Source organism: Gadus chalcogrammus, chromosome 18 (assembly GCF_026213295.1).
Source record: "Gadus chalcogrammus isolate NIFS_2021 chromosome 18, NIFS_Gcha_1.0, whole genome shotgun sequence".
Taxonomy (NCBI): Eukaryota; Metazoa; Chordata; class Actinopteri; order Gadiformes; family Gadidae; genus Gadus; species Gadus chalcogrammus.
In genome coordinates this window covers 11,595,025-11,609,353 of record NC_079429.1, presented here as the reverse complement: position 1 = coordinate 11,609,353, position 14,329 = coordinate 11,595,025, and the positions used below count along the sequence as shown (strand labels likewise).

Here is a 14,329-nt window from a genome sequence, read left to right as displayed (position 1 = left end):
TGAAAAGGTGTCTGTTCAGGATAAAATCAACACCGTGTGGAGTGGCCCCTGCAGAAACACACTTTATAAAATCCCATCCTGAAAGCTTTCACTACTGATGAAATCAGTTTCTCTGCGGTAAACTAATGAAACCCCAAACAAACTGTAACTCCACCACTTTTGTTTCCGTTTTCAGCCAAGGCTCTGTGCCGTCTCCGCCAAGAAGTTCTGCTATTATTGAAAAGCTTTTTATTTAACTATGTATGAAAGTTCATTCTTATTTTTGAATGTTTAAAGAAATCTTTAAAGTGTGTGTGTGTGTGTGTGTGTGTGTGTGTGTGTGTGTGTGTGTGTGTGTGTGTGTGTGTGTGTGTGTGTGTGTGTGTGTGTGTGTGTGTGTGTGTGTGTGTGTGTGTGTGTGTGTGTGTGTGTGCGTGCGTGCGTGCGTTTGTGTCTGTGCTTGGTGTGTATGTGTGTGCATTTTTTTGTGTGTGTGTGTCCGTGCCCTGTGATTTGTAGGGGCGGACTCTGAAGGGAAGCAAGTCTCGGCCGGGTCGCAGGCATAGTTTCATGCCCTCTGGTTTCCTGGACGAGGACACGGTGGACTACGGAGACGAACTGGACGTGTCCTTCTATACCGGGGTGAGGAACTCCTCAGGTCTCTTCTCTGGGGGACAGGACGTCCCTAGTTGTCTATTATTTGTGTGCGTATGTTAAAATACCACGAGACTTGCTAAACATAGCATGGAAAAGGAGGCGACATCTCTGTTGGTATCATAAGTTAAGTTCATTGATAGTCAATTGAAATGCAGAAAACAGTAGTAGAGTAGTACAAAAGTAATTCAGGTTGAGGATGGTGTGGTGCACAGTTCGAATCCAGAGGCACTGGGTTTGATTCTCACGTCCATATTTGGGAGCATTGACATTGCACAATTTCATGTTTTGTTGTGTCAATGAAAGTGTGTGCTAAATGACAAAAATATGAATGAATGAATTTAAAAGTGTGATCTTTGATTGCGTTTCTTTCTGATAATCAAAAGGGGTGACAGTTCACATCATCACGGTAGCAGCAATAGTATTGTTATGAACAGGCCTCACACCGCAGCCGTCACCCTCGTTCCTGGTTCTGCTAAACCCTCATGCATCGATCACCACAGGGCGACCCAGATCACCGTCACACAGAACGCCACTCTTTCCTCCTAATCCATCTTCTTAAATCGCCTGCCTGCGTCCTGATAGGAGGGGCTCCCAGACGAGCTGTCCAGCTATGCTGACGAGGTCTTCGAGACGCCGTCGGAGGCGGAGATTTACCAGCAGGAGGAGGAGCGGGAGATCACAGGAAGTGCCCTGGACAAGAGCGAGCTGGAGAGAAGTCACCTGATGCTGTGGGTTTCCGTTGGTTGCTCTGTGTTGTCATGGGGATGAAGACTACTCCACTTCCCTCTGTCGATTTGAGTCGCTCAGTAGAATTTGCCCGTATCAAATATGGAACTCGTGCGCGTGTGATCTATAGTGACTTCTCAGGAGGATAGTGTAGTGGGTAGGGTGTTAGTAAACAGATAGTTTGGATACAATCTGCTAATTACTAAAAAGTAATGAGCTCTGGTGTTTCCCTTCTCTTGTGTGACAGAAGAAGAGACCTTTATAGATATTCCCTCAAACCACATCTTGCCTGATGAGTAAAGCTGTATGCGCTGGGTGAGGCTCAAACTCACAACCTCGGCTTATATGTACCGTGCACTGACCGACTGCACCTCTGCATCATGAAGGAGCACTTCATTGAGTAGATGCCAGGGCATCCTGGGACTAAGTGCAGGGGTTAGAACAATTCTCTCACAGACATACAGATAAAGAGTTGTATAATCATACTTAGGATGGACCCCTAGAGTTGGTTATGTATTCTAGTTAAGCTATACAGGGCCTTGAGCTTTCTCCATTCACTCATCCATTCATTCATCCATTCACCCATCTATTCATTTGTCAATTCACCCATTTTTCACCCATCCCTCCCTCCTTCCATCCATCCATTCCTGCATCCCGCCATTCATTCATAAATCCATTTCCTTATCCGTCTGTTTGTCCATTCATTTATTCATCCATCCATTTATCCATCTTACCTTCCTCCATTCATCCATCTGTTTGTTAATCAAACCCATCATCAATTCACCCCCCTCCATCCATTCACCCTCTCACCAATTCACCCTCTCACCCATTCACCCATTCACCCCTCTCCATCATTCACCCCTCTCCATCATTCACCCCTCTCCATCATTCATCCCTCTCCATCATTCACCCCTCTCCATCATTCACCCCTCTCCATCATTCATCCCTCTCCATCATTCATCCCTCTCCATCATTCACCCCTCTCCATCATTCACCCCTCTCCATCATTCACCCCTCTCCATCATTCACCCCTCTCCATCATTCATCCCTCTCCATCATTCACCCCTCTCCATCATTCACCCCTCTCCCCCCCTGCGTCCCTCCAGGCCCTTGGAGCGCGGCTGGAGGAAGGTGAAGGACAGCTCCCTGGTACAGCCCAAGCTGAGTCTGATCCAGGAGGTGGTGGGCGCCAGCGGGCAGCAGCAGCAGCAGCAGCAGCAGCGCGGCCAGCGCATCGTGGTGCCCGTGAGGAAGCTGTTTGCGCGGGAGAAGCGGCCCTACGGCCTGGGCATCGTGGGCCGCCTCACCAACCGCTCGTACCGCAAGCGCATCGACAGCAACGTCCAGAGGCAGATAGAGGACATGGACGACCACAGGTACAGCCCGGCTGGGACCCTGACCCGGACGGGGAAGGATTATAGTGGGAGCCTGTGTTGAGGGGGAGGTCGGATAGTGTAGGGGCTGACCCCTATGTGCGCAGCCTGCTCTTAGAGCGCCATCTATACCGTTGTCCTACCTTCTCTTAACGATGTGAAAGACAACGTATCTGCACTCATTGACTCATATTTTCTTGACGGCTTATCCGATTGACACCTGATGGTACCATAGGAGCCCTCTCATTTCTATTTAGTTTTATAGTTGCCTAAACCCCTTTAGTAGTTGATTTAATCAACTCTTCTTCTGTGTCCCCAGGCCCTATTTCACCTACTGGATCACATTTGTCCACCTGCTCATCACCACCCTGGCGGTGGCGATCCACGGCATCGCCCCCGTTGGCTTCTCCCAGCATGAAACCGTGGACTCGGTAGGTCCACTAAACAGTCCTTCTCCTTCTGATGTCGTGCCTCTGAGGGCTCTGCCAGACTTGTTGGTGTGTCCTGCAGATGAAGAGGAAGTAATGATAAGGCTAAAGGCTTTGGGCTCAAAAATGTAGATGCCTAACCCCTACCTGCTTATTGATGACGTGCATCTTAAATACTGTACAGGAAGTGAATTCTTATTCAAGTGTCTGTATAATTTTGTCATGAAAAAGTTGACGTTAGTTAATTATTCTAATGATAGTATAACGTTATATACAAAGTATATACTCTGTTGTTACTGCCCAGGGATGGGAAAGCTTCCCTGTCAGAATCATTTTACACCCATTGCCTCATAGAACATGCTTGGTAAAACGCTGCCTGGATCTTCCCATGACTTTGCTGTCAAGGAGTGTCCTAAAATAAATACATTGTCATCACTTCCCCTCCGTCAGGTCCTCAGAAATAAAGGAGTTTACGAGAACGTCAAGTTCGTGCAGCAGGAGAATTTCTGGGTCGGCCCGAGTTCGGTGAGCTCCGTCCTACTCCTCGTCATTATGTTTACCTCTTACGTTTACCTGTTTTGTTGTTTTCTTTAACAAGCGTTGTCTGCTTCATTGGCCTCCTTCCCTGCAGGAGGCGCTGATCCACCTGGGAGCCAAGTTCTCCCCGTGCATGCGTCAGGACAAGGAGGTCCACCAGCTGATCCAGGAGAAGAGGGCCCGGGAGCGGGGCTCGGGCTGCTGCGTCAGGAACGACCGCTCGGGCTGCCTGCAGACCCCCCAGGACGAGTGCTCGGTCAGTCCTCGGGGGCCTCTGGGGGCCCCGAGTGGGGGGGCCCTAGTGGGGGGCCCACAGCTCACATGAGGAGGACTGCTCGGCCTGTTGAGTGGTGTTAAAGACTCACAGGGGCACCCAAAGAGCATTGAGTTCATTGAGTCTTGTGAAAGCATTGATTAGTGAGGTCAAGGTCACGGTCATGAGTTTACATAAATCTAAATATTGATTTAAACATAACCGATGATCCAGTCCAATCCACCAGCAGCCATTCAGCGTGGTTCACAGACCGTCTTATGACAGCGCCAGCATTGAACATGGATGTGTTCAGAGTTCACCTAGACTCTGCATAGCCTACCCCCTTACCCCCCTTCAACACCCCTCGTACGCACTTATTGTATGTTGCTCGTCTTGGCACTTAATGTACGCACTTATTGTATGTTGTACTTTCTAACGCTTAAAAGTACTTAGCATTTTTTTGCATCTTATCCTAGCTATCTTATCCTAGCTATCGATGAACATCCTTACTGTACCGACACTGATATGTTGTTTCTCTTTTTTTTCTGACAAATGTACCTTTTGTAGGTCGCTTTGGATACAAGCGTCTGCTAAGTGTGTGTAAATGTAAGTGTACTGTGTTTCTGGTCCTTGTGTAGACCACGCTGGCGGTGTGGGTGAAGTGGCCTCAGCACAGCAGCGCCCCCTCCCTGAACGGATCACCACGGCAACACGGAGCAGTCTGCCACCAAGACCCCAGGTGAGACACTTCATGGGAAACTAGGGTAAATCATCAGTAGGATACGTACCGCATGCTTACCCACCAGAACCGCCGGTTAACCGAGCTCTGCATTAAGCCTTCTTTACTGATTTACACTTTTTAACTTTTTCAGTTCCTTTCTCACTTCATTGCATCCCCAGTTTTCACCTTTCCACCTCCTTGTCCATAGCTACCAACAACAAAAACAGCATTGAAATTATCCAAACATGAGATATATTAATACAACGACATAGAAATCCCTTTTGAAAAAAGGCTAATTAATAACCCTACTCGTCTTAATGTCTGATTGTGCTGCATGGAGGCAAAAATAATTCTCTTGGGAGTATACTGGTTCACTGCTCGCAAAACTGTGATGTTTTCTAATCGCACTTTTTATATGCAGGTCTGCAGTAGTATAGGTGGACACTGTAACATGAAACAGGCTGATCAGAACAATCTGATAGAGATGATTGGATTATCACGTATCAAGGGTGATCTAGGTGACTATTTGCATGTCAATACATTTGAGTGGTCCTTTGAAGGTCTTAAAATGTCACTGCTCCAGGTGAGGCTCGAACTCACAACCTCGGCATCACTCCGCAGGCTACTGTCTTATAAGTACCGCGCGCTAACCGATTGCGCCACTGGAGCCCTGTGTCCACTGCTCTCTTTGTGTTTATAGACAGTTGGCACCTTATCTCGCGTACACATTGCTACCACTGCGTGGCTCGTTAGTGCACCTTGAGGCCACCAAGGTGAGGCTGGGACCGTCCCACTGCAGCGCCAGTGGGGGCTTGTCTCCAGAGACATCGTAACCCCCCAACCCTTATGTCCCCTCCCTCGTCCTGCAGAATGTGCCTGGAGCCGGCCTCCGTCTCCCCTCACGAGTGGCCTGATGACATCACCAAGTGGCCGGTGAGGGCTCCATTGTTTGCAGTCAGGGTGGAGACCGTTTCATTATATTTATTTGTTTATACCATGAATGCAATGGTGAACCTTGAAGGCAGCGTACCATTTAAGGATATGATGTAACTTCTGTGTCTGTTCCCTTGGCATAATTGAATATACCTATATTTAGCTTTATTCAGCAAATACAAAGATGACCACGGCAAGTCTTGAACTCATAACCTCTGCATCTCTGTGGATATTTTCACCTTTGTATCCCTTGCTCTCGCATTGCACTGATGACTCATCAGTGGAGAGCACATTTTTCTGTATACATACATACGCACAGAAAACATATCAATATGCATGCATGCCAAACGCTCCCCTATGTTGTGTGCTTGTAGGTGTGCACACGGTACGACTCTGGGAACCACACCAACCTCGCCCACATCGATTGTGCCATCACAGGCAGGCCCTGTTGCATCGGCACCAAGGGGCGGTAAGGACGCCCACCCAGTATTGAGATGGACGGCCGAGTGCATGACGGTATCGACGGGTATGAGATGAGTGAAGGCCGCTCGATGTGATTGTGTGTGCAGGTGTGAAATCACCTCCAGAGAATACTGCGACTTCATGAGGGGCTATTTCCACGAGGAGGCTACTCTCTGCTCACAGGTAGGGACACACACGCAAACACACACACACACAAACACACCTAGCAGCTCATAGACACCGTCACAGATAGATACACACCGACAGACATGTCGATTTACAGACTAATCTGACTGACACACACACACACAACAGAACACATTTGCACACACGTGCAGTGCTGTAATAATCGAATCCTAACCAGCATAAAGTACAGGGGTACACTACTATTTTGAAGACGCTTACTATGATTAAGAAGATGATCTCGCAAGTGTATCGCAAGGATTTGCTCCATATCAGGCTCGAACTCACAACCTCTGCATCTCTCTGCAGGTTACTGTCTTATGAACACCGGGCTAAACAACCGTGCCACTGGAGCTAGTGGCACAATCTAGAAAATAAATTGATGTTGAAAGTGGCCAAAAAAATCTCCCTTTCTCCCTTTCTCTGTATCTGTCTCTCTCCCTCTTTCTCTCTCTCCCTCTCTCTCTCTCTCTCTCTCTCTCTCTCTCTCTCTCTCTCTCTCTCTCTCTCTCTCTCTCTCTCATCTCTCTCTCTCTCTCTCTCTCTCTCTCTCACTCCCTCTTACAGGTTGCCTGTATGGATGATGTGTGTGGCCTGCTGCCATTCCTCAACCCTGACATCCCTGATCAGTTCTACCGGCTGTGGCTCTCTCTCTTCCTCCATGCTGGGTGACCACCTCATTTAACTCTCTTCTGAACTAATCCATAGCTCTAATCTAGCTGTAATCCCTATATTATGTCTTCTACCTTCTAGTTTTTTCACAGCCGTGTTGGTTGTTTTAATAAATAATAATTTGTGTGTGTGTGTGTGTGTGTGTGAATGTGAGTGTCCGTGTGTCTGTGCGTGTGTGTTTTTGTATATGTGTGTTTGGTATGTGTGTGTGTGTGTGTATGTGTGTGTCCATGTGAGTGTGTGAGTCCTTGTCCGTCTGTGTGTCCATATGTGTATCTGTGTGTGTGTACGTGTGTGTGTGTGTTTGTTTGTTTGTATGTTTATCTGTGTCTGTGTGTGTGTGTGTGTCCGTGTGTGTGTGTGTGTGTGTGTGTGTGTGTGTGTGTGTGTGTGTGCGTGTGTGCCTCAGGATCCTCCACTGCCTGGTGTCGGTGGTGTTCCAGATGACGGTGCTGCGGGACCTGGAGAAGCTGACGGGCTGGCTCCGGATCTCCATCATCTACATCGTCAGCGGCATCACCGGCAACCTGGCCTCCGCCATCTTCCTGCCCTACCGGGCCGAGGTACAGAGTGGGTCTCTCAGACGGAGCGGGTCAGCATTGGAACTGGCAATGCCAGACTCCTACGGGGAAGAACCTCTGAGAGTTTAGTGGATGTTGCTTTGTACCTGCTGAAAGGTCAAAGTTACCAGTACTGTAGTTTAACATTTGCAATCTCCCTGTCTCCCTGAACCCTTATCTTTGTTATAATGTATATTGAATGATATGTTTTTATCACTGCGTGTTTCATTCTGAATTATGATGGTCCTTTTTACACCTGGGCTAAAGAGTTAGAGTTCTCTGTCTGTCACTTATCTCAGCTCAGAGACATGTAAGACAATGACCCAAGGGCGCCCTCTGGTGGCAGATAGAGGAACATCCCAACCTCTGACCAACGTTGCCAATCCAGAGTTCATATCTTAGTTTGAAGGAACAGGTTATGACTCGAGACTGTAAAATGCCAAACTGTGCCTTGGTTTGAGACACGAACATGCACAGAATTAAACAGGGATGCTTCTGTCAGTAAAGCCACACAGAGAAAGCACATATAAGGCCACACTTGAACCCTTACCCTTGAAATAATGTAAATTTAATGATATGTTTTTAACACTGCTTGATTCATTCTGAATTATTCCCGTCCCTGTGTCTCTCTCTCTCTCTCTCTCTCTCTCTCTCTATTCGTCATCTCTCTCTCTCTCCTCCTCTCTCCCTTCATCATCTCTCTCCCTCTCTCCCTCTCTCCTCTCTCCTCTCTCCCTCTCTCCCTCCCTCCCTCCCTCCCTCTCCAGGTGGGCCCAGCAGGCAGTCAGTTTGGTATCCTGGCCTGTCTGTTTGTGGAGCTGCTGCAGAGCTGGCCGATCCTCGAGCGGCCGTGGAGGGCCTTCTCCAAGCTGCTGGCCATCGCCGTGTTCCTCTTCTCCTTCGGCCTCTTGCCCTGGATTGACAACTTCGCCCACGTCTGCGGCTTCGTCTCCGGATTCTTCCTGTCCTTCGCCTTCCTGCCCTACATCAGGTGGGTGCTGCTAGGCCGATCCTCGTTAACGGGTATCTGGGCGGGGAAGGCTAAGGGGTTAGGGTGTGGTACACCTATGCCAAAAGTGCCCGGGGCCAAATGTGTCTGCAGGCTGCATGCATGCGTCATTGCCGGCATGCCTGAAGCTGAAAGAGACTTCCAGAACGGAACTCACATTTTTGTTGTATTCAAGGTCTTAACTTGGTCCATCTTTTTGCTTGATAATAATTGTGACCTATTTTTTAAACGCGCTTACTAGGGGTCCGGTACTACGGAGGCGTAATGCATTCACTTGAAAAAATGTATTCTGCTCTTGTTTTTCTGAATTAATGCCATAGTTATCTCAGAACTCTGAGATACGGTTTTATGGAATCAAAACTCTGGTCTGTTTTTCTTCGGAATTAAAAAGATACCTCAAAATCCCAAGAGAAGCTCTCATTCGCCGAAGAGCTCGGCTAACTGCTCTGCTAACTGCTTAAAAACTTTCATACAGGCATTTCTTGAATTAATTCACCCGGGGGCCTTCTCCGATAGCGATGCAGCGTGTACTGTGTGTTTGACGTGCCCATCGTGTGGGTGTCCCATACTGAGGTGTCTCATCCCTGTCCTTCTCTTCCGTCCCCCTCTCAGCTTCGGCCGGTCGGACACCTACCGCAAGCGGGTGCAGATCTGCGCCTTCCTGCTGGTCTTCGTGGGCCTGTTCTCCGCCTTCGCCGTCCTCTTCTATGTCTACCCCATCAAGTGCGACTGGTGCGAGTTCCTCACCTGCATCCCCATCACCGACAAGTTCTGTGAGAAGTACGACCTCAACGCCCACCTGCACTGAGAATGGCCCAGTTGTGGGGGGGGGGCTAGCCGCCATTTTCTCCACCGATTTGTTGGACGTTGAATTGGAGTATTCACCCTGCCGTCTGGGGTCAACTGCCTTCGATACGGAGAAAGAATGAACACCTGGGATGACTTGACGGTACTATAGCGTAACATAACAGTATACATGTATGGGGGTTCGAACACGCATGGAAATGCAAATGGCTTGACTGAATACATGAGAGTGTACAAATGTCGATGAACAACCAATGAATGATGTGTGTGAGTGACCGGTCACCTATCACAGCCGAGGGACGTGTATGACAATGACTTAAGGGCGCCCTCTGGTGGCAGATAGAGAAACATCCCAACCTATGACCCATGTTGTCATCGGGGCTTCATATCAACAGGTTATGAGACTGTACAATGCCAAACTGTGCCTTTTGTTTGAGGCACGAACATGCACAGAAATAAACAGGGAGGCTACTGTCAGTAAAGCCAAACGGAGGAAGGAACAAGCACATACACGGCATGCGTTTGTTATTGCTCCCACATGTCAACCACACAAATATGCACTTATTACGACACACAAACACAACACACACGTGAGTGTTCCCTGATCACACAGTGGTCAATTAACATATTTAGCCTTAGAATTGTGGTTTTATCCAGGCTTAATAATAGCATAAGTGAGGTGTAACTGTGAACACAATAATGTACGTTGAGTACAACAATTATGGTAGGCCTACAACATTTCTGTCCAGAGTAAACATTTCAAGGTAGCTATTTACATATGCTACACAGACCAATCACGATGCCAAACAGAGCCTACAGAGCACATTTTCACAAGTTTCAGGACTGCATGAAAACACTTTTAAACACCTATTGTACTTGTAACGAGAGCACTTGTCAAGAAAATTATTTTACATTTTTTATGGTTTCTTGTGGAATGTTGTTGATGTATGAACGTGTTTCTGTGTTCTATAAGATGCCGTTTTAGCCATTCTTGGGACTAAATACAAACGCAATGGCCGAAAGAAATCAAGTTCTAAATGCTCTTCATTTGTTGCCTTGGCTTGTTCTTGTTTTTTTTTCTACTTTTGCCATGAACGTTTTGCCTTCAGACCAGACCATGTCCAATGGACTGTCCTTATTAATTAAGGAGGGAGGATAGCTAGGCCTAGTGAGACTGTTTCACTCCCTGACGAGATGAAATGCCTAATGCCTAACCCCTACCTCCAGCTTAATGAACTCAATGACCTATGTCCTATTCAACACTGTACGTGAAGTTTCTTCTCAACCTGTAAATGGTAAAAAAAATAATGTTCGAGGTAATGCAAAATCTTAAAATCATGAATCATTTGTAAACACGTTCATCTGCGTGAACGTTGGAATATTTTGCTTTAGCCGCCAATAGGTGGCAGCCTTACGCAAATTACTGAGGCCCCGTAAAGAAAATACCTCGCAAGAGCCTGGTCTTGTAAATGAGCGTTTCAAACGGTTTCAATGTTTCAACCTTGAAGCACAAAGCAACGTCGTTCCCTCATTAATTCAAGCAGGAGACTTATTTATTACCGCGCAGAACTCTTAAAGGTGCCCCAAATGATCCCTCTCTTTTGTTTTCATCGGGTCGGTTCATTCAACACCCCCCCCAACCCTCCTTGAGTGCTCACACCGGTGTGCACACATACACACACACCAAATCCCCCCCCACATCACCACACACACACACACACACACACACACACACACACACACACACACACAACACACACCACACACACACACACACACACCACACACACACACACACACACACACACACACACAGAGCCTGGTCTGTAATTGAGTCTTAATAAATATGTACTCCCTCATGTTTGAGTGGTGCTCTTGAGGATTCTGAGCAGCACAAACACAGGCAGCTCACAACACACACACACACACACACACACACACACACACACACACACACACACACACACACACACACACACACACACACACACACACACACACACACACACACACACACACACACACACACACACACAGCAGCAAAGCATAGCTGCCCTCAGTCACTCAGGATACACAAAGCGGGTTATACGCCGGGCCCATCGTCTCACATCCATCAGCGTTACAGTTATGACGGCCCCGCTTCCTAGTTCCTACAACCCACTTCCTGCTGCACGCATTTCTCTCTCACGTGCGACCTCAAGGTTGATTGGACAGTAATTAAGAGGGCATAGAAGTCCTTCACTGTCCTGGATGCGTTCTGACCGCCCATCCGCCTCTCCCCCCCTCTCCCCCTCCCCCCTCTCTCCCCCTCTGGTCCAGTGCAACAGCTGATTGGTGCAGGGACAAAAGCCAACAATTACCCCCAGCCCCCACCCCTACCTTTATACACGACCCCCGCAGACCTCACGCAGGAAATGAGCCATCCACCTCTCCTCCACCCCCCTCCACCCTTCCTCCTCCTCTTCTTCTTCTTCTTCTTCTTCTTCTTCTCCCCCGTTCCAGTATAACCCGCTAACCTGTACATCCCCAGGTCTTCCAGAGCCCAACCTGAACCCCTCATCCCACCTCCACCCCACCCCCCCTCCCCCTCCCTCCCTCCCTCCCTCCCTCCCTCCCCCGCCTCCATTAGCCTGTCCATTGTCTCCTCAGCAACTCCCTCTCTCATCTACCTTCTCATCTCCATAACCGCTTCTCTCTCCCTGCACTCACTTGTCGGGTTTTGTCTGTGTTTCGTCGTGTTAGTCTCTCTCTCACTGTTGCCCGTCCCTCTCATCCAGACCGCACACTCACTCTCTCTCTCTCTCTCTCTCTCTCAGACGCCCCCATAAAGCTCCTATAGAGATGGTAATGTAACGCGAAGAGGGCGGAATCTGCAGGAAACCCATCATAATAGCTCCTCCCTTGTCCTCTCCTCTCCGTTCCCTTTCTCTCCCTTTCTCTCCTCTCCTTCTCTCCTTGTTTCCCTCTTTTCCCCTCTCTTCCCTTCTCCTTTCTTCTCTCCTCTCCTCCTCTCCTTTCCTCTCCCCCAGTCTCCTTTCACCTCACCTCCTCTCGAACACTCTTCTCTCTCCCCTCCTCTCCATACTTTCCTCTCTTCCTTCTTCTCCTCTCATATCTTCTCTTGTTGTTCAATGTATATCATCCGTTGTTTAAAAATGCAGCCACTTCTCATTTCCTCGTTCCTCTCCTCTCCTCTAACATGCTCTCCTCTCCTCTCCTCGAACATCCTCTCGTCTCGTCTCGTATCTTGTCGCTGCTTTCCTCTCTCCTCTTTCCTCTCCTCTCCTCTCCTCTCTCCTCTCGCCTAGAATATACATGAGTGCATCATTTATTCACAGATGGGAGCAGGGAAGAATTAAAATATGACATCAAGTGGTTGACAAATTGAATATTGATAAGGATTACAGTGACTAATAAGGCATATATTAACAGGAACAACTGGAGAACAGGTTCATAATGATTTTCACTTAGAGCAATGTTTCAACAGATGTAGACACAGACAGAAGTGTTAGATGTAGAGACAGGTACAAAGATAACCTACCAACCAGAAGTATCCAGTCCGACACAATTACATGACACATGGACAGGTAGGCAGATAGATAGATAGATAGATAGATAGATAGATAGATAGATAGATAGATAGATAGATAGATAGATAGATAGATAGATATAAGGCTATAAATAGATATGTATGATTATATATAGAAAGATGGATAGATATTAGTCTATAGATAAATAGATATAGTTATATATACAGAGATAGATGGATAGATATTGACATAGATAGATATGCCGGCAGGTGGACCAGGGAAACAGGACACTGACAGCTGGCCAACAGGTGGCTCCTGACGGACCCTCTCTCTTCATTATGCCTGGAATGACCCAGAGGCACACACACACACACACACACACACACACACACACATAAATGGGGATTTGTCTCTGAGTGTGTGTGTGAAGAGAGGGGGCTGGGGGTGCAGCCGTCCCACTGAGCACCTGGTGGATGTTTGCTGGGTCTGACGGGGCTGATAGGGAGTAATGCTATAGGCCTGCATGACAGACCACATGCTCCCATACACCACCTGGGTTGACAGGCCACGCCCCACTCCACTGGCCCACCTCCTGTGTGTGTGTGTGTGTGTGTGTGTGTGTGTGTGTGTGTGTGTGTGTGTGTGTGTGTGTGTGTGTGTGGTGTGTGTGTGTGTGTGTTTGTTGTGGTGTGTGTGTGTGTGTGTGTGTGGTGTGTGTGTGTGTGTGTGTGTGTGTGTGTGTGTGAGAGTGTGCCCGCCTAAATCCTCCTGTTTATGCAACAATGTGTAGGCATTGAAATCGAATAAGTCCTGCGTGTTTCATTATTTGGTTTCAAGTTGAGGGTTGATCGTTGTTGTTAATTACTGAAGGTGGTGCTTTGGATCACAACACGACTTACAATAAAGTGAGTCAACGATTGTTTTATGAAACATCGGAGCGAACAGGACATTTATAAGAGGCAGTAATTATCCAAATGTCGTTAAGAACCTTCCTTTCTCCTCCTCACTGTTCTCCCCTCCACCTCTACCTCCTCCTCTCTCCTTCTCCTCCTCTTACCCCGTGCCATGTGTCCTCCAGCTGCCCTCCCCCCATTATTATCCACCACTTATAGGCTTTAATGCAAACACACACACACACACACGCGCACACACACACACACAGACCAACACACACACACGCTCACGCAAACACACACACGCATACACACAAATACACGCATACACACATACATACACACAACGCGCATGTGCACACACAAACACACACCCATCCATGCATACACATATACACCTACACGTACACACACACAGACGTGATTTATTATCAGACACGTATCCATAATTAAACACTAAATAAACAATAAACATATGAACTCATCAGGCTCAAAACCTACAAAAACAAGAACTTTAATAAATCTTGTTTAGCAGCACATCAGACTGCTATAACCACACACACACACACACACACACACACACACACACACACACACACACACACACAC

At 47.8% G+C, this 14,329-nt stretch overlaps 1 protein-coding gene and 1 non-coding gene across 6 annotated transcripts in view; one reads left to right on the top strand and one right to left on the bottom strand.

The window, feature by feature from the left end:
- rhbdf1b (rhomboid 5 homolog 1b (Drosophila)) overlaps positions 1–10,948 on the top strand; it is a 31,699-nt gene extending 20,751 nt beyond the window's left edge. For 3 of the 5 annotated variants that reach the window (XM_056577147.1, XM_056577148.1, XM_056577150.1), the window contains 14 exons: positions 499–621; positions 1,219–1,364; positions 2,469–2,738; positions 3,055–3,166; positions 3,614–3,688; positions 3,795–3,956; positions 4,592–4,692; positions 5,544–5,607; positions 5,982–6,076; positions 6,177–6,252; positions 6,820–6,920; positions 7,334–7,487; positions 8,252–8,475; positions 9,106–10,948. In XM_056577147.1, coding sequence (XP_056433122.1) covers positions 499–621; positions 1,219–1,364; positions 2,469–2,738; positions 3,055–3,166; positions 3,614–3,688; positions 3,795–3,956; positions 4,592–4,692; positions 5,544–5,607; positions 5,982–6,076; positions 6,177–6,252; positions 6,820–6,920; positions 7,334–7,487; positions 8,252–8,475; positions 9,106–9,301 — 1,899 coding nt within the window. In that variant the 3' untranslated portion in view covers positions 9,302–10,948. The remainder of the gene's footprint in view (positions 1–498; positions 622–1,218; positions 1,365–2,468; positions 2,739–3,054; positions 3,167–3,613; positions 3,689–3,794; positions 3,957–4,591; positions 4,693–5,543; positions 5,608–5,981; positions 6,077–6,176; positions 6,253–6,819; positions 6,921–7,333; positions 7,488–8,251; positions 8,476–9,105) is intronic. The other 2 variants (XM_056577149.1, XM_056577151.1) reach the window with 2 other exon arrangements.
- trnai-uau (transfer RNA isoleucine (anticodon UAU)) lies at positions 5,250–5,343 on the bottom strand. The gene is made up of 2 exons: positions 5,306–5,343; positions 5,250–5,285 (listed from the first exon to the last, which is right to left on the bottom strand). It is a non-coding gene; the product is annotated as a tRNA-Ile (tRNA).
- Positions 10,949–14,329: the final 3,381 nt, after the last annotated feature.